The sequence below is a fragment of the Megalops cyprinoides genome, chromosome 3 (assembly GCF_013368585.1).
Source record: "Megalops cyprinoides isolate fMegCyp1 chromosome 3, fMegCyp1.pri, whole genome shotgun sequence".
NCBI classification, from domain to species: domain Eukaryota; kingdom Metazoa; phylum Chordata; class Actinopteri; order Elopiformes; family Megalopidae; genus Megalops; species Megalops cyprinoides.
In genome coordinates this window covers 31602819-31621507 of record NC_050585.1, presented here as the reverse complement: position 1 = coordinate 31621507, position 18689 = coordinate 31602819, and the positions used below count along the sequence as shown (strand labels likewise).

The window sequence follows — 18689 nt, the reverse complement described above, 5'->3', positions numbered from 1 at the left end:
CGAATATATACTAGGTTATAAACCTTATCCAAAACCTGAAAACCTTTACCAAAAATATTTGTCAAATATTTTGAGTGGTGCAAAACTAAAAAGTGCAACAGCAGCGGAAACACCAATAAAAACATCTCTATATTTCCTCCCTGCAGTGGGGAAATCTACATAAAAGACAGCCAAATAATGTCCCTGTTTTACAATACACTGGATTACTTCACAGACAGGGATTGCAGTAACACAGCATCTAAATGGACATCTTTTGTCTGCCCAGAGGAATTATGCGCCACAACAATCTGGAAAAACATACAGATCTACATGTATTAAATTCCTAAAGTTCAAGCTTCATAGCAATTCGCCCCACACCTCTCAAACCAAAAAGGATGGCACTGCACTTCCTTAAACTGCCAAATGGCAGGTACGTTTCTGTCACCTACCCAGAAATCTTCAGAAACCCAGAAATTTCTACATCCTGATGAACTGTAATAACAGCGAGTGAATTCCAGTAGGAAGCAGTGAAAATGGAATAAAAAATACTTTAATTAATGTTACAACAGTTATTTTGAATATTGAGTGTTCTCCAGGGAGGGTTTGAGGGTTGGAGCAGCATTGTAACTTAACCCTAATAATAATAATAATAATAATAATAATAATAAGCTATCTATCTTGAGCTAGGATCTTGAGTTTGAGATCAAAAGGATGTGAGGAATGTCCACAGAGATTATACCAGTGGTTATAGGAGCTCTAGGAACAGCAACATCAGCATCCAAGAAGTACAGAAGATAACCATTCTAGGAACAGCGCGAGCGAGGGTGCTCTCCATTACATGAAAGACAGTCCATCCTATAGCACCCATGGACCATTGTTTGGAACCAGTTCTATAGATATATTACAAAATGCAAGGAAGAAAAAGAAAGAAAATAATAGTAATAATAATAATAAGTGAAAAAATTCTGTGCTTTACCTGAAATTGGGCAGAGAACTAACTGCCTTTATTTCTTTGTAGTTAATTGTGAAGTGTTCATGCTCCTCTTCAGTGAAATTCCTCTCCACAATGCTCTGCTAGATCCATGTGATGAAGAAGAGTTGATTGACACTGAAGCAGCAACACCTTTATGGTTCCTGACTCATTCTTCCCAGCCTGAAATATCTAGTGGACAGGGATTACGTGTCTGTATTGCGAAACACATTTGTTTTCCTGTAGGTTTTTGTCCAGGGGCTTACTATTTGCTGACTGCTATAACTGCATACATTCCAAAGTATAATTCAACCAAATACCACTGAAGTGAAAAGCTTGACATGTAAATATTTTGCATACAGACTCACTGCCCTACTCACTGTTAGGGAGCCACACAATCATCTTGCTTTACAGTTCTTAGTGCTGACTCATACTAGTCATAACTTATGCAAACAATTATTTGCACATCATAAACCTCACACTGTTACTGTTAAGCAGTTGGGTTAGTCAATGTCAGAGACAAACCACACCACATATCTCATGTACCAACTGAGGCAGATTAATTCCGTTTCTTTTCACGAAATGTAAATGTGAGTTTCACAACTTCCATCATTGCAATCAATTTGATCATTTGAGAATGCTGTACTTCTGAGGACTACGCAGAGCTAGACTGAATCTTAAATGTTCTCTAAATACAGTAAAACGTCCCCATTCCCAACAGGCTGAATAATTTTCAACATGTATGTGATCTTCTAAATTTCACACTGCCACTAATCACCAGTAATCATTTACAATGCAAAAGGTAGCGCTGGTAAATCTGGAAATCGTGTCGCGGGTTGTGCAACGTAACCAGGAGGGTGTTTCAGTGATGTTTTATTTTCCGACAGCAGAACCGACTTCTCACATTGCACACTGTAATTTCACAAAATGACCACTAGATGGTAATAGAATTAAACTGGCTGCAAAAGAGTAGCCTATGTACTGCAAACTGTGCTTCGTGCTCTACTCCAGTGTTTCTTAATCCTGGTGGTTGCGAGCCATTGTGCATGAATTTTAAGCACACTTTCGCATTAAGTTCATCTTTATGTGATTTGCATGTGATGCACTTTCAAACATACTTTTTAAGTTTTGGTTCTGTTCATTGCATTTACAAATGAAACCTCTTACAAAAGTAGGCAACACAGATTAATCAGCAGCATACGCTGTCATAGGTAAGACCAGAGAGCTTTCTGAAGGCTACAGGTAAATGGTGATTGGCCTCCACAAGTTGGAAGACTGTTTTAAGGCAATTTTAAAAAGGATGAATCTACTACTTTCCACCTTTTCTTTTTACTGTCTATTATTTAGAAATTAAGGGCTCATGGTACTGTGGCAACCCCACCAGTAAGAGGATTGTGGTCTGTTTTTCCAGCATGGGCTGTGAGGCTTGTGGTTCAGAAACAACTGCAAATCCAAAGGCAGCAGTTAGAGATCTAAACAAACTGGAATCTTCGGGTTTCAAGTGTCAAGAAGAGTCATTCAAAGTTTCGTGCATAAATGTTGCATTCACGGCCAGGCTGCACAGAAGTCACTTTTGAAACCAAGCTGTAACAAGAAGCAACTTGAAGTTGCCAAACTTCATTTGAATGACATTTAAAAGCATGTCTTGTGGTCAGATGAAATGAAAACTGAGCTTAATCTACTTGATTATCAGCTTCATAGTTGTCATAAAAAGTGAACTCTATATTGAGAAAGAACCCATTCTCATTGTGAAATATGGTGGGACATTTATAATGCTTTAGAGCTGTTTTGCATCCCTTTTTAAGCACCTTGCTCAAGGGTCCATGCAGAGGGTGAATAAGAATAATGCCTCTCTGTGGTTCTGTGCATGTACATGTGGTAAGAAGTGAAGCTGCTGTGAGCCTGGGGCTGCATAAAATGTACAAGCTTAGAATAGAATATTTACTGTGGGATATATCACCTGATAGAGAGGGAGGGTGTGTGAGTGTATGTTTATGTGAGCATGTGAGGTCCATTTGAGGTGTACAGCATTGCATTGCCATCTTCACAGTGGAGATCATGTCTTAGTGTTCAGCTTGCTTTCCTCCCTTCACCATGGTAGTATATTCATCCAATGCCTTTGGCTCCTCCATGGCTAACTTAAGAGCAGTCTTTGAGGATGTGGGAATGGGAGTGGGCAGACCTCTTTATGTGTCACTTTTCTCTCAATAGTCTACATTTGCACATAGAAAGCTTGCATGCCAATTCATCACCTGATGAAGATTCATGTAGGTCAAAACTTCGTCTTCTCTTCGAATAACGATAAAAAGTCACAATAAAAAGCAATACATGGTAAAAAAAAAAATTTAAAAACTCAAATGGTGTGCTTATACTTTATCTCCGTAGCTAATTCTATGTTCAGATATTGTAGGCTAAGTTACTTATAAATGTATTTATTATAAACCTTGCATTATTTAAGGTGTTTTTGTGCAGTAAGTTATGTCTTATCAAGACTTGCTAAAGCCATGTTAATAGCTGTCACTGAGTTTAAACACAGAAATGAAATTTCTTCAGAATACAACCAGTTGAGGTGGCTAACCAGTTTACTCTTCTGTCATTTACTCATATTTCCTAATTGTATCACTTGTGTACTTTCATGAATGATTAAAGTGACACTGGATCACCGCTTTAGCTTGCTAACTAATGTCAGAATAGACACAGTGCTGTTATTAAGTTGTCCACATGTTAGCTTTGTAATAATACACAATTAACTGCAATGTCCCTCTAGCTAACTGTAGTAATACTGTAGCTAGCAGGTTTGTCATTCATAGCATAGAGGCTATAAAGGAAAGGAAAGCATAAATAGTAACTAACGCTCAATTACCCAACTACCTAGCCAGGATGGTTTCATACATGCCCGTTTTATATGTCTTAGGGCTTAGCTCAGTTTTTTCACCTTTTTTCCCATCACAGACCTTTAGGTTCTCTTTCGCAACCACAACAATGAAACATTACATTATTGGCATTTAGCAGACAAGCGACTTACATCAGTTACAGTTATCCATTTATACAGTTGGATATTTACTGAGACAATTTGGGAATAAGTACCTTGCCCAAGGGTACAACAGCAGTGCCCCGGTAGGGAATTCAAATAGAAACCTTTTGGTCACGAGTCCTGCTCCTTAACCACTGTGCTACTATGCATACACTCAACCCCTTAGAGGGCAAGGTAAAGACCAATAAATACAAAGCCATTCTGGATGATAACCTTAGTCCTATGGTGAAGCATTCCTATCCTGATGAGACTGGTCTCTTTCAGGATAGAAATGCTCCCAGCCAAAGTGCATGAGTGGTCATTGAATGGTTTGATGAGTATGAAAACAATGTAAACTATATGCCATGGCTGTCTCAGTCACCAGATCTCAATCAAATTGAACACTTATAGGGGATTCTGGTGTCATGCCTGAGACAGCATTTTCCACCACCATCAACAAAACACCAAATAATGGAACATCTCATTGAAGAATGGTGTCACATCCCTCCAACAGAGTTCCAGACACTTGCAGAATCTATACCATGTCACATAACTGCTGTTCTGGTGAACCATGGTGACCCAATGCCCTATTAAGACACTTCATGTGGGAGTTTCCTTGACTTGGGCAGTCACCTGTACATACATCATATCACATGCACATACAGCCTCACAACAGGACTGGCGCTATGGGGGTGTTTAGGGGTGCATTGCACCCCCAGACTAACCTCAGTGCACTCACAGTTGTGTCCTTATATCCCGATGTCTACATAGTATTTGTGAATTTTTGTGCACCCTCGTCAATTGCAATTGCACCCTCTGTATTTTCTCCTGGCGCCGAGCCTGCCTCACAAAGATCCATAACACCAACATTTCTTCATATCCTAGCGTTCATATGGTACTAAACAATGATCCAATTACAGAAACAGTCATCTGCATCATACTATCACAGTGACAAGCAAGCTGTTTCAGCACTGTGGTAGAAATCTCATGGTTGCCATCTTTCACGTAGGGACTAATAACAGGCTAATTTAAAGATTCCGTTTCATATAGCACAGCAATACACTGGTAGCCCGCACACGATCCATGCGCTAGGCGTCGCTCTCTTCTCAGCCATCAGATAGATTTAGCTGGTCAGCTATATTGGAACTGTCAAGTATCCCTCACATTATTTTTGTCTTTGTCCTCGCGCTTTGCGCGCACCCGTACGTGTCTGCCAAAAAAAGAAGAAGGAAAAAAGAAGAAAAATCAATTAAAGATGGCGGAGGCAATAATGTCTCTGAAGGGGATGCGAGCGCAAATGGGTAAGGCGTATAGATTTTGTGAGCAATCATTTACTAAACTGATACTGCACTCAAAGGCTGCGGCGTACACTTGCATATGAAATGGGCAATAGTTGTCTACTTGTTAAGTCTCGGCATTTGCTCGCGAATTGTTCCCCTCTATACTTTATGCTGGGGTCGTTTGCAACTTGTACACCAACTAGCCTAACTGGATAGCTATCTAGGGAGCGAGCTGCCAAATCTTTGCTCGTAAGAACTTTCCAGCTAGATGAACAAAGACAGGGCCCGAGATAGTTGAAGCGTAAATAAGCTTATTGACCGTTATTTTCACATGGATACAATATCATTTTTGCCCCGCGTTGTTGTGATTTATACAGTCCGGTTTACCAGCAAGAATACGTCCGACAATAACTAGCTGGGAAGGTCTGCATACAGAAAGCAGCTAACTTTATGGAGTTTGTAAAGTTGTTTTTAGTTGGTCTGTTTGTAGCTAGCTATACCCAGCTGCTGTGTAGCTTCGGTGTGATAGTTGAATGTTTGCTTTCTAGTTATGACATTTGAGGCCAGTGTTACACAAGTTCATTTTCCCTTGTGAAATCGGCAAATTCAAAGATTGCACCATTTAGCATCAATGATTTGTTACCGGCGAAATGAGATTTCTCAGGCTAACGCAATATTCTTTGTCGGTGGGCATGGTCAGTAATCACGTCATTCCACGAAATGTAAAAATAGGTGTTCAAAAAGTGAGCGTAAGTTAATAAACAGTCATCTTGTCCAAGTCCTGCACTTTGCTGTGGAATTTGTAAAGCAACGTTGGGTTAATGGCAGGACTGTCTTTTGTATTAAGGTCTGCTTATCGTTTTTAGGCCGTGGCTGACAAAATTCTAAATTTGGCTAGCCAGCTTGTGAAATTCACCTCACCACTTGTGTGTGTGTAGATATATTAAGTTGGCTACTTTCGCGAGTCTAAGGTAGATCCAAGATGTAGGTTTGAATCTTCCTTATTCTGTTGGGTTTTGCTTAGCTCGGAGTAGATAACCAACGTTAGTCATTGTGGAGAGGAAAAGACCGATGTGTTGAGCAGCTTCGGGCTTTAGCTAGCTAACACGACCGCATTATTTGCAGCTAGTTAGCCATCCAGGTACTGGCTGTAGCAAGTATTGGTACAAACGTCATAGCCATAGAATGAAAAAAATTGTAACTTAGACTGCTTTTACATTTGCAGTGATCATGTGTTTTCAACGGCTTGAAATTAAATTATTAAATTGTACAGTTAGTTAACAGCTCGCAAAAGGACGTTTTGCATGCTACTGATATCTAGTGTTGCATTTAATAATGTAACTACCCACATGAAGTGTTACCTAGCTGCAATGACATGTTAACGTAGGAGGACTGTATTGTTCTTTTGGACTATAATCCCGGTACGTTCCTTTTGAAGCTTTTCTGAGAGAGTTCTTAGGTTGTCCTTCACGCCGGGGTGTGTGTTTCTTCGCCACATTTCAAAACAGCAGTGTCTGGTAATCAGATTGAGAGGATATGATGGTAAGGGATTCTGCCAATTCCCAGGAAAACAGCGTAACCCCAGTCTTAAAACAGAGAAGTATTCTGTTCTCCTGTTTGGTAAAGAGCAATGTATCCATTGTGTTTGTGTTCTAGAATTCCATGCCACGTACCGAGAATGCGTGCGCTTGCACCTCCTGATTTTGCTGAGGGGTGTGGGGTGGGGTCGACAGAGACTGGCCTGGAGGGGGACAGTTCTCTGATCGCCTGCTGGAAGGCTAATATTTGAACATCCTCTGACGCAAACTTGAGAACTGATGAAGTGGTATCATGGGACTGTACAGGAAGTCAAGGAGACTTGTGTGTGAGAGAGTGAGTAGATGTATGCGTTTTTCATCCAGTGGTGGAACACCAGTAACAGAGTGCTCCCTCCGTAACGTGACATGTGATTGAGTTGCTGTAAGACAGTGAGGTTGCCAGTCCCATTAATTTCTCCATTATAAATAATTGCCATGAACACGCTCAGAGAAAACTTCACTGAATGGCCCTTGCTATTGACACATGCTGTCATGCTCTAACTTCCATGCTGTCAACTGGCATGATGTTTCCTCGCAGATTCCAAACCATAGATGGGTTGTCCTTCTCGTGGCCAGCCATTGAGCTTTTCCTTTGATATCAATGAAGGCTCATTGTAATTATACTACGTGTGTCTTATCCCCGCGTCATTGATTTGAAACACATTAAATGGTTAGGCTTGTGGCATTTAAAGAGCCACAAAGTGAGAAGTACAGTGACCGTTTAACTAGGACACAGTCCTGTTTGCTTTAACCAATGGAACAAAGCCCTTTTCTGCCTTAATGCTGTCACCAGCATTGTGTGTCTTGAATTGCAGTCATGATAAAACCCTGAATACATTTTCAGTCCAGACAGCTGCATTGGACCAAATGATAGCAGATTTTTGAATTTTTTGAAAAATTTTTTTTTTTTTTTTTTTTTTTGAAAGAATGAATTTGTTTAGTATCACAACAGTGTATGTGTGTGTGTTCTCATCTGTTTCTACTCGCCATTTTAGGGATGTAAAATCTGGTCATAAAGTCTGGGTCAGAAAGGGGAAAGCCTCACGAATCCCTGATGGCCACTGAGGGTCAGCAGTGGCAACTTCCGTCTATTCTTCGGCCGATGGTGCTGAGTGACTGAGGCTGAAACAGACAGAGTAGCTTTTGAATAGCTTTACCGTGCATGTTTGGAAATCTCTGGAATTTCAAGGCATGGTGTAAAGGAAATAACAGTGCCACTGTTTAAACTTCAGCAGCCGGTTTGTGTGTGCCTGTTCTGTGGGTCGAGAGCTCTGACACATTGCTGTCTCTAAAAGCACAGGGTAGTTGAAATCTGCATAAAAGAATATCCTCATTTAGCTAGGCTAATTCCTATTAAAATTCATTTTAAGGTAACACATTGCAGAATGAAACTGCTAAAACTCCTTCCCCTCAGACCTTTGTGCTTACAGTATTGGTAGGGGCAGTTCTCAATTGCCACATGCACACAGTGATCACCTTATCCTTAAAAGGGTATTGTCAAACTGAAAGAAATCACAAAAGCTGCTGTTTTGGTTAGTATTTCTTGGCTTTTGATGCTTATTTTAAATGGATTGTGATTACGGATATCACAACTTCATAAAAACTAACTACTTAAATACATTTACTTTTAGTGATGAGAGCTTGTAAGTGATAAAAGACCTTGTATCTGTTATCTACCTACGCTCCTTTTAATGTACCTAGGTAATGTGTTACTTAATCTGAACTCTGTATTTGATCAAGACTTCTGGGTTTGCATCAATGCGCACTGTTGAGTACCTAACCATGACTGTCCTACTCCCACTGATTAAAAATTTAAAAAGGCAAGCAATAACCTGTATGAAGAAGTGGGGATCAGAGCATTTTGATCATCACACTGAACATTGTGTACATGTACATCTTGGGCCTACTCGAACTGAGCTAGAGCTCTTTAATTCATGAATTTATAAATGGGGACACACTGTACATCTTCTGATCTAACTTGAACATCTTTTCTTTCTTTTAAATTAGCCCCACCTGTTGTGTGTGCTTCAATTATTGGTGTGGTAACACAGTTTATAAATAGAACGTGTTCTGAAGAGTGTGTAGGGAGCCAACTTTTATATTAGCTAACTAGGAAGAAGATAATGTCTGTTGAAATATCCAAGTATAAAATGTGCTGTGAATATTTTCTTTTTGTTATGTCCTGATCGATATGTCTGACAGGATCCACAACCCCAGTGGAGCTGAGCGGATGCACAGGGTTGCAGATACCCCCCCCCGTCAACTCTAAATGGATGTTAAAAAACCCAATTTTCTGTGCCTTTTGCAGGATGTGACAGAGCAGTGTGCTTGCACATTTGGCATTCTACAATTTTGCAGGAATTGGTAGAAAGTGCAGCATGCTGACTGAGATGAAGAGCGCAATCACAGGGCCTCTCTCTCATTCATTACGCTCTTCTTCTTCCCACAGAATGAGCGTGGCACATGTACATGGCCAGGTGCTTCTAACGCTGAGTAAAATCTAGGCTTGGGCCTGTACAGTGTAACCAAACACCACTGGTATGTTAGGAGACTCATTGTTATTCATCAAGACCCACGGGTTTAATTTAAATTGTGCACATTTTGAAAGAAAGCGAGTTGTTTCGTAATTAAACACCGCACAAGATATGTGGAAAAACTTGTGTCCGTAACCTAGTACCTCCATGAGTAACAGGATCCCAGGTGTCTCCACTAAAGAGGAGTGTTGTCACGCCCCTGGTGACCCCACCGTAATATGACCGAAAACTACATGCTGGGGAATGCTAGGAGCCACAGGGATGACCTTCCTTCATTAGAATGATGATAATTAAGGTGAAGATTATACTTTACATACCAAAACCTGCTACTACCTCACAGTCTTGTGGGGTTTGTGTGTATTCCTCAGTGGTGTCACACCAAAACAAATGAGAAGGTGGCAAAACTTCTGCATACTGGGACTGCCAGGTGGCTTGGTCAGCAGGGCACTCATCCTGAGTGTACTCTGAGCCCTTATGGCCCAGGTTCGAATCCAGCTATGTCACCTGCCGAACATGACCAGGAGACCTAAGTGGCGGAAAAAATTGGCTTTGATGGCGGGCACATGGATGAACCAGTGTTTTCTCACCTCACTGGTCTCAGGTACCCACTGGTTTGTCAGGTACATGCGAGTTGCTCAGTGTAGAGTGGAAATATTCTCCAAATGGTGCCCATTTTACTGTGGTGCACTTTGTCACTAGAAATGCAACAAATAGCCATCGGTGAGTATATTGGAGGGATTGTCTCATTAGGCTCATGATGCTAGCAATTCCAAACATGGTTGCATAAAGGGGAAAAGCATTGAAAAAGCAGCAACAATATTGAAATTTTGATGGCAGAAATATGGTAGGAACACCATCATACAGAAAATTTCTGGGGAGACCACTGATACAGTCCTCCTTTTTTTCATTGGGAAGACCCCCCAACCTGCTGTCTCTCCTCCATCTCATGAAGAGGCTACACTGTGGCTTGATACAGATTGTCTGGTGCAAACTGCAGGGTTGTGCAGATATGGTTTGAACTGGCTACACCACAAGCACAGCCTGTAGGAGGAGGCTTAGCAGTAGCAAGCATTTTGTGAGACTGGTCAGTCGTCAAAGTAGGACAGAGCTCTTTGAGAAGCACTAGACTCTTCCCTCAAATGTGGGTTTAACGTTTATTTCAGACAGTGTTAACAGTCGTTTCAGGAACCAAAGTCAGACTGGAGTTCTTGCCTTTATGTTTTTCTGAACAGATCACATCACATGATGTTAACCTTGTCCCTCCCTTGTATTCAGACTGATTTTAATGGAGAGTCAGAATAGGGCTGTGGTGTGGTGTAGACATGATAGAACTGACCTTGTTACAGGAGGGTTTCATGTTCAATTCCCAGGTGGCTGCAGTTGATCTCTCGAGAAAGGAACTAATGTTTGATATGTACAGGTAATTCTTTAACTGGCTCTTGGCCGTGGTGTGTGCTGTGAAGTCAATTTTAATAAAACATCTCTTGAGCCACCTTTAACTGGGTGTTGGTGAAAGATGAATGGATGAACTGCTAAAATGGTTTCTCTGATGTTTGATTAGTGATGCGTTTGTGTAAGGCAGAGGACTGGGGAATTTGCAAGGGGCTGAGAAGGCCCTAACCCTGTGTCACTGAGATATTGAAGTATGTTTAGTCTTTTGAAAGGGCCGTGTCTGACTAAATCAGATTAGACATTCCATTAGTCTGCTGTTGTCATAAAATGAATGACCTAGATGGAGAAACAAGTTGGGAGGAATTTATTTTCTTTCACACTGGTTGAAAGCTGGCCTACATTTTCACTGGAGATCCAAGGCTTTGTTTCCTTGTGCGCTCTCAGAATCACACTCAAGACTGCAGTTCCATGTCAAGGCATCAGTTCATGGATGAAAATCTGAAATTCACAGCAGAGTAATTCACAGCTACCTGCAGGACTGCAGAAAACAATGGATTTCTGTTTTTATATGTGTCTTGCAGGGAAGACTGAAAGAAAATGCAGTCAGATACACTGGAGTGAACCACAATAGACTCCATCTGTCCCATGTCCGTATAAATAACTTTGCGTTGACGTTGTTGGTTCCTTTAATTCATATGGAGAATAGTGTTCATTTCGTCCTCTGTATTTCAATATAGGCATTTTCTTTCATTGTTTGAATCTGCAAATGTTGTACTGATGACGACTTTTTCTGCATAGATCCTTTTTGAAGTCTTTTCCTGAAAATGAGTGTCGATTACGTCCTGTCCAGACTGCACTTGTAACAGAATTTGCCTGCCACCACCTCATGAGGGGGCTGGCAGTGCCTCCAGTTTACTCAGGTTTCACGTTAGACTTATTATTTCCATAGTAAGCACAATTAGAGATGGAATTGAACACTATGGCCATTGTGAGAAAGTGCCTTGTGTCAAAGCATCTGCAATAAGATCAGTCTGAGTTATCGTTGTGTGAAGGCACAGGTGATACCAGTGTAATATTTGTCTGTTGTTCTGTTAACCATCAAAGCATAGGTTGGTTAAATGGCTGTAGTGAAGTTCACTTTTTTAATGTCCATTCAAAGTGTATGAGTTGACAGCACCAGATAAGGTCCATTTCTTTAATGGTGGCAGACCGCCCTTTCAAGTTGGCTGACTACCATTTAGGCTTTTTAATCATGATAATGAAGTGTTTTGAAGTGCCAGACAGGGCACTCATTAGAACATTTCTGCTTCTCACTGCGGAAGTTAAGGCCCTCGGGCTGTGAGCAGAGCTGATGAGGGAGGCACGGACAGGGAGCAGATTGTTGAGAGAGGGGGATGGTGCTGTGCCTGTCCTCACCACCCTGTGTCCTGTCAGAGAGTTCTCATCTCCACCGGCTGAAGAAACTTCACGCAGCGTCCAGCCACAACCAACACGTCAGCGACCCCCCTCCCCGTGATGCCGTAAGCAGCCCGGGGCTTACCGCTGCGGGAAGGTGTCCCCGGTAATCCTGCACAGAGCCGCACTGTGCGTGAGAGGGAGGGAGAGAGAGATACCGGGCGCAGCTGCGCGGAGAAAGGGCCCTCGCTGTCGGGGGAGTACACAGTCGCGATCCTCTCTCAGCGGCGGCAGCAGCAGCAGCAGCAGCGCTTCCTGCCCCGCAGCTAACGCCACCCCCCTGTCGCCGCAGTCGGAGCCCGGGACCCCGACTGCCCGCCTGGTGAGCTGACTCGAGCTGCCTGCGTTTCCGTGTGCTCACGTTTCGTCTGACTGTGGCTGTCTGGCACGCAGCCACCATCTGCAGCCTGCTGCACTGCTCCTTTTCCTTAGAGATCCTCTGAGCCCTGCGTCTGAGTTAGAGATGGGGAGAGAGACCGAGCAGTGCCTGAGAGAGCTCGCAGGCTGTCATACTGCACTCGATTAAGCTGGAGACGCTTCGCTCGGTAATATAAAGGGTTTGACGCATGTATATTTTTCAGTTCTGATTTTCAAAGTGTCAGAGTGTATATGCAAAGCGTGTTTTAATCGAGCGAAAAGAATATGTATGTCGTCTTGCTGTGCATGCCCTCCACCTGTCTGGATTGACCTTAGTTGTCAGGTTTGCTTTTTTTTACCTTGTCTCTGAGGTGTTCTGTCAGGGCAGACAGAAGGTGTTCGTTTTTTTCCGTCTGTGCCTAGATTAGGTCATTAAACGCAATCGATTCGTTTCGCACAATTGGAAAAGCTGTTTACAAGTAAGCTTTGATAATGGGACTACATTAACAAATCTCTTGTGATGTGACCGCTGGTTCTGAGACGGGTGCGGATAGAGGGGCGTTGGGCTAGGCTGGGTGAGTTCCTCAGGAGAGGGAGGCTGAGGTGGCAGGAGGCAGGGGTGCGAGCAGTGGATGCTGCTGCAGTTATGCTTTGGCCCAGGTCTCGTGGGGGGAAAACACACATTCTGCGCAATTAACGCTAACAGTGAGTGTTGTTTAGTCCAAATTATAGTCACACACGTCTTTCCAGAGAGGACGAGGCTTGGTGCTACGTAAAAGGTCTGGTGATCTTTCATCTGGACATAAAGTGGCTATGGCAAATAGTAAGCATTACAATGTAAATGTGCCTTACATAATAGATTGTGGATTACATCGTTTTAATCGACTTACATCCTGTCCAGAGTGCGGCAATGGTCTCTGTGCAAATCTCGCAAATCTGATGTCAGATATGATTACACTGAGCCAGAATCTGCTAACACTAACTGCAGTCAATTTGGTTAAAAAGCTGAAATTGATCCAGGGTAGGTTCTGTTCTGCACCATCCATCACGTTGGCTGCGGAGGAGGGTTCAGACGGCCTCAGTGCAAGGAGGTGGACAGTGTGCCAGGGTGGCTAATGTTTAAACCCAAATGAAAGAGTCTGACTGTGTTATATGTGTCCTCTGGAGAGTAGTACCTCTTTCTGTTGAAAACTGGTGGAACAGACAGGCATTCAAATGTAATTTACCCACAGCATCAAAAAACAGTTTATGAAGCGACAGTTCATACTGCAAGATGTGCTATTTATACTCTGTTAATTAATCCATGCCTTTTTGTACTGGTAAGCTTAAACCTAACTAGCACCAGGTGTATTTTTTGCACCATTACATTTCTAGCTTGGGAAAAAAAATGGTGCTTAGGTATCTGGGACATGGTCACATATATTATAGGAACCTGTAACCAAAAATCCCATCTCAACCAGTAGGATTCCAGGTAAGATCAACAGAATTTTTTTCTACACCTAGTTATTTTGTTTTGTACAGTGCAGTTGGGCGTGTGGTAATTCGTTCTCACTGGAAAGACGTGAACCCGTTCGTATTTCACTGTGGAGGTCTTTGTTCAGCGAGCGCTGTACTGGGCAGCTGATCTGTATGCTTGGTGCTCTCCAGCAGCAACCGGGCAAAGGGCAGGAGGACACAGGCACCCTCCTTCAGCGGGACTGCCAGGTGGGCTGTTCCACAGGTCGTGGTCTGGAAGCGGGACCTCCTCCAAAACACATGTCTGTGCGTATCTTGTCCTCCCCTGCTTGTGGGTGGCTGGAAGTGCTGGTCTACTGCAGCTGCCTCCTTACTGCGTAGTTTAGCCAATCCATTCTGTGCCACTGTAAACTGATTTCACTCGAAGGATCGCTATTTTCAAGTCTGAAGCACTGATTGAATGGAAGGAGTTTTCTAATTCAGTTTGGATTTGCTGCATATTTTTTAATCCTTTGGAAATTTGCGTGTGGTTGGCCTCTGATGGTCGTTGCTCTGTTTTTCAGCAAAATACTTGAACATGATTACTATGATGCTGTTAGAAAAAGCACCGTCCAGCACAGCTAGCTAGCTAAAAGTCTTAGTTTGGTACCTGGCCAACAAAATTGCAAGGTCTGCCTCTGACTTCATTGTGTGAATATAGCTGTGGTTAAATGGGTATGAAATCAGAGGTTTGAAAAAACTTCATGTGGGTTGCCAGACATTTTCATAATATCAGAAAGCTTCATATTAATGTAATTGGTAGCTTTTTATTTAAATTTTCTTTGCCACAGGTATGGTCAAAACCAGTGCTTATCAGTGGTGTTGTTGGCTAGCCAGTTTAATTACGTTACACTGTATTGAAATGAGGTTTGTTATTATATTGTTGTGAACTAGCTTGATTAATCAATAACGTGCTAACTAAAATAAGATTATTTGTCATTGTGACATGTCTTGGAGAGAACATGGTGTGAGGTTTTCCTGATGCCAGTTGCTCCTCTGGAGTCTAGAGTTAGATTCAGGCTCATTCATGGATGACTGAAGCCATTCACTTTGACCATTTAGCACTCATTACTCTGACTCCACCCTTCCTGAACTGCTATGTGCCATGCTGCTAAGCTTTTGAGAGATGTATAGACAGCCGTGTGCGTGTATTTGTATATGGCAAAGGAAGCTTAAAAAATAACTGTCAATCACAGGTACATCAATGGCTACTTAAGAATAAGAAGACCGTGCCCAGACAATCCCAACAGTGTGGTTTCTTGAAAAATTGTGGCTTGAAAAAGCTGTATTAGTAGTATTATTTGCAGTAATATGCTTGTTGACTATTTTGCAGAAATAAAACATGGTCATTATGGTGTTACCCAGGGATAATTTGACAGCAAAATCAAAACCACTGAACTAGACATATAAGATGGGACCAAAGAGAATACATGTAGTTGCCAGTGTATACCTGTGTTGGGGATTATTTATACCGTTCCTATCAGGCCAAAATGGATTGTTTCTTTTTTGTAACAGTAAGGTTAAATGTCAATTAATGCATGTTTGTGATCCAGGGTAGGTATTTTGTGACAACAAAAATAAACTAAATTTGGAGCAGAAAATGAGCATCTACAGTACAGCAGCCTAACTCCTCCCATGTACTTAATCCAGTTTAACCAAATAAACTGTTTCAAAACCCAGGGCCATGACACAGATACACTCTCAAAGTTACATACACAGATAGAATGCTATAGAATGCTACAGCTACTATTTTTAGGTAGGCTCAGGTATTTCAAGCAAAGTCACATGGCAAAACAAAGCGCTCACTTTGACACATTAGAAGAAGGGGAAACGCACCATCTGCTAGTCTTTATAGTTATTCTGGTTTGACCTATTTTGACACCCAAGCCATGTAACACCCCCTCAGGTCTCCATCTGAAAGTTAATGGGCTGTTCACAGGGTGTAGAGGGTGACTGAGCACATTTGTTCTGCCGTGTATTCCAAGCAAGGGAGCTGGATGCTGGGGTGTAAATTTGTTAAAGGTCAGGCATCAGTAATGTATTTATCTTGTGTACAGTATGTTTATGCATTTTAATTGGTTAGGGTTTAGGTACAGATAGGATTAGGTACAGATGTTGTGTGTCTATGCCGTTGTGGATTATGCAGATTAATCTCGGATGTCAAACTGAAAGCTGCGCTAGTATTCGCAGTTCTGAGGAATGTTTTTATGCCAGTCTAGAGTGGCACAGTGTATGGCGTACCCTGGCTGTCCATTTCTTCAAACCTGCATCATGTAACAACCCCTGCTGTGAAACTGGTGAGCAAGCACTGCCTCGGCAATGGCAGCAGGAGGTAGCAACCCAGAAGTGGGAATTTTTTAACGATTTCAGGCTTAATGTTTAATGGTTTTTTTAGCTGATGTAGAGATTTTAATTGCATGACAGTTTTTTTAACATGCTGCAGAGTTTTCCAGATCCCACCTTTTCCCATTCAGAGCTGCGCAGGGTGTTTGTGGAGCTTTTTCCCCAGTCAAAGCAGTTCAGGGACGTGTGTGTATATCTATATTAGGCCTGTCTCTACAGACCCATATACTGCAGCCAGGGCACACTGAGAGCTGTCCATAGGAAAACCCCTTACGTCACTGCACCAGATACAGACGTGAGAATCCAACCGTCACTGGAAACACCGGAGAGGAGGCTCTGGGGACAGAATCAGACCTAAACCCGACATACATGAATGAACCTGAACGCCCTCTTTGGCACCACAGGACTGACTGTGTATTACTAACATTGTCATCATTATTGTCATTATCATCATGCCATTTGGAGTATTATGTAGTGCCATTCAGTCATTCCGTAATTCATGGGGACTTAAAGTGCCAGGTGTTGATTACAGTAACGAAAAATATTTCACAATATCTGGAGTTAAATGTGAATGAAAATCTTGGGAATAAAATGGAAATAAATGCCATTCATATGCATTCATATCACAAGCCACTTTGGTTATCAAACCATGGAGCAATTCTGTCTACTTATTTAATGTGGACACCTGACCATCACAACTATATGAGCTTATTGGACATCCCATTCCAAAACCATGGGCATTAATATGGAGTTACCCCCCCCCCCCTTGCAGCTGTAACAGCCTTCACTCATCTGGGAAGGCTTTCCACAAGATTTTGGAGTGTGTCTGTGGGAATTTGTGCCCATTCATTCTGTAGAGCATTTATGAGGTCAGGCACTGATGTTGGACGAGAAAGGCTGGCTCACAATCGGCATTCTAATTCATCCAGAAGGTGTTCAGTGGGGTTGAGGTCAGGACTCTGTGCAGGCAACTGGAGTTCCTCCTCACCAAACTCGTCAAACCATGTCTTTATGGACGTTGCTTTGTGCACAGGGGCACAGTCATGCTGGAACAGGAAAGGGCCTTCCCTAAACTGTTGCCACAAGGTTGGAAGCATACAATTGTCTAAATTGTCTTTGTATGCTGTAGCATTAATGTTACCCATCACTGGAACTAAGGGGCCTAGCCCAAACCCTCAAAAAAAAAACCCCAGACCATTATCCCTCCTCCACCAAACTTTACAGTAGGCACTGTGCATTCTGGTAGGTAGCGCTCTCCTGGCATCTGCTAAACCCAGATTCGTCCATCAGACTGCCAGATAGTGAAGCGTGATTCATCACTCCAGAGAAGTTTCCACTGCTCCAGTGTCCAGTGGCGGCATGCTTTGCACCACTCCAGCCGTCGCTTGGCATTGTGCATAGTGAAGTTGGGCTTGTGTGCAGCTGCTTGGCCATTTGGATTTTGGATTGGAATTTGGAAACCCATTTCATGAAGCTCCTGACGCACAGTTCTTGTGCTGATGTTGCAGCCAGAGACAGTTTGGAACTCTGAAGCGAGTGATTCAACAGAGGATAGCAGCCCCGCTCTGTAAGTTTGCGTGGTCTACCGCTTCATGGCAGAGCTGTTGTTGCTCCTAGACGCTTCCACTTGACAATAATAGCACTTACAGTTGACCAGGGCAGATCTAGCAGGGCAGAAATTTCACAGACTGACTTGTGGCAAAGATGACATCCTATGACAGTGACACGTTAAAAGTCACTGAGCTCTCCAGTACGACCCATTCTACTTCCAAGGTTTGTCTATGGAGATCGCATGGCTATGTGCTTGATTTTATGCACCTGTTAACAAACTGGAGGCCTTTGGCCCAAATGAAACTGTTTGTTAGGTAGTACCTCCCTCGGGACCAAAATGCACTAAAGAGGAGTCCACTCCTAATCAAAAGGCCACAATCCACTTTGTCTCCTTTTGTTTTGTGTCCAACACCTGAAATAACACTTTTTAACCACTCTCAATTTGGCCTCATCTCAATTAGGATTCATCTAGAACATCTTAAACTTGAAGTCAGCTTTTGGCACACTCTTCTCGTTTGTCACCGTCATCTAGTCTATTCTGCCTCAGTGATTATCTGTGTTTGCTTGGCCTTATTGTTAAAAATAGAGAGACTCGATCTAGCTTTTCCCAAGATGTGTCATCCAGATAAGGATTTAAAAGTTTAAAAGTCTGTTATTGCTCCTTTTATGTTCCTGACAGCGTTTCCGTTTTCAGTGACCTCGCCTTGTTCAATTGTCTGATTTCCTGTGTGTGCGCGCCGCTTT

General features: G+C 42.5%; 1 protein-coding gene across 5 annotated transcripts in view; it reads left to right on the top strand.

The window, feature by feature from the left end:
- The first annotated feature begins 5138 nt into the window (after window positions 1-5138).
- The window catches only part of LOC118774690 (ensconsin-like), a 36190-nt gene continuing 22639 nt past the window's right edge, over window positions 5139-18689 (top strand). For all 5 annotated transcript variants that reach the window (XM_036524121.1, XM_036524120.1, XM_036524119.1 and 2 more), the window contains exon 1: window positions 5139-5263. In XM_036524121.1, the coding sequence (XP_036380014.1) occupies window positions 5218-5263 (46 nt within the window). In that variant the 5' untranslated portion in view covers window positions 5139-5217. The remainder of the gene's footprint in view (window positions 5264-18689) is intronic.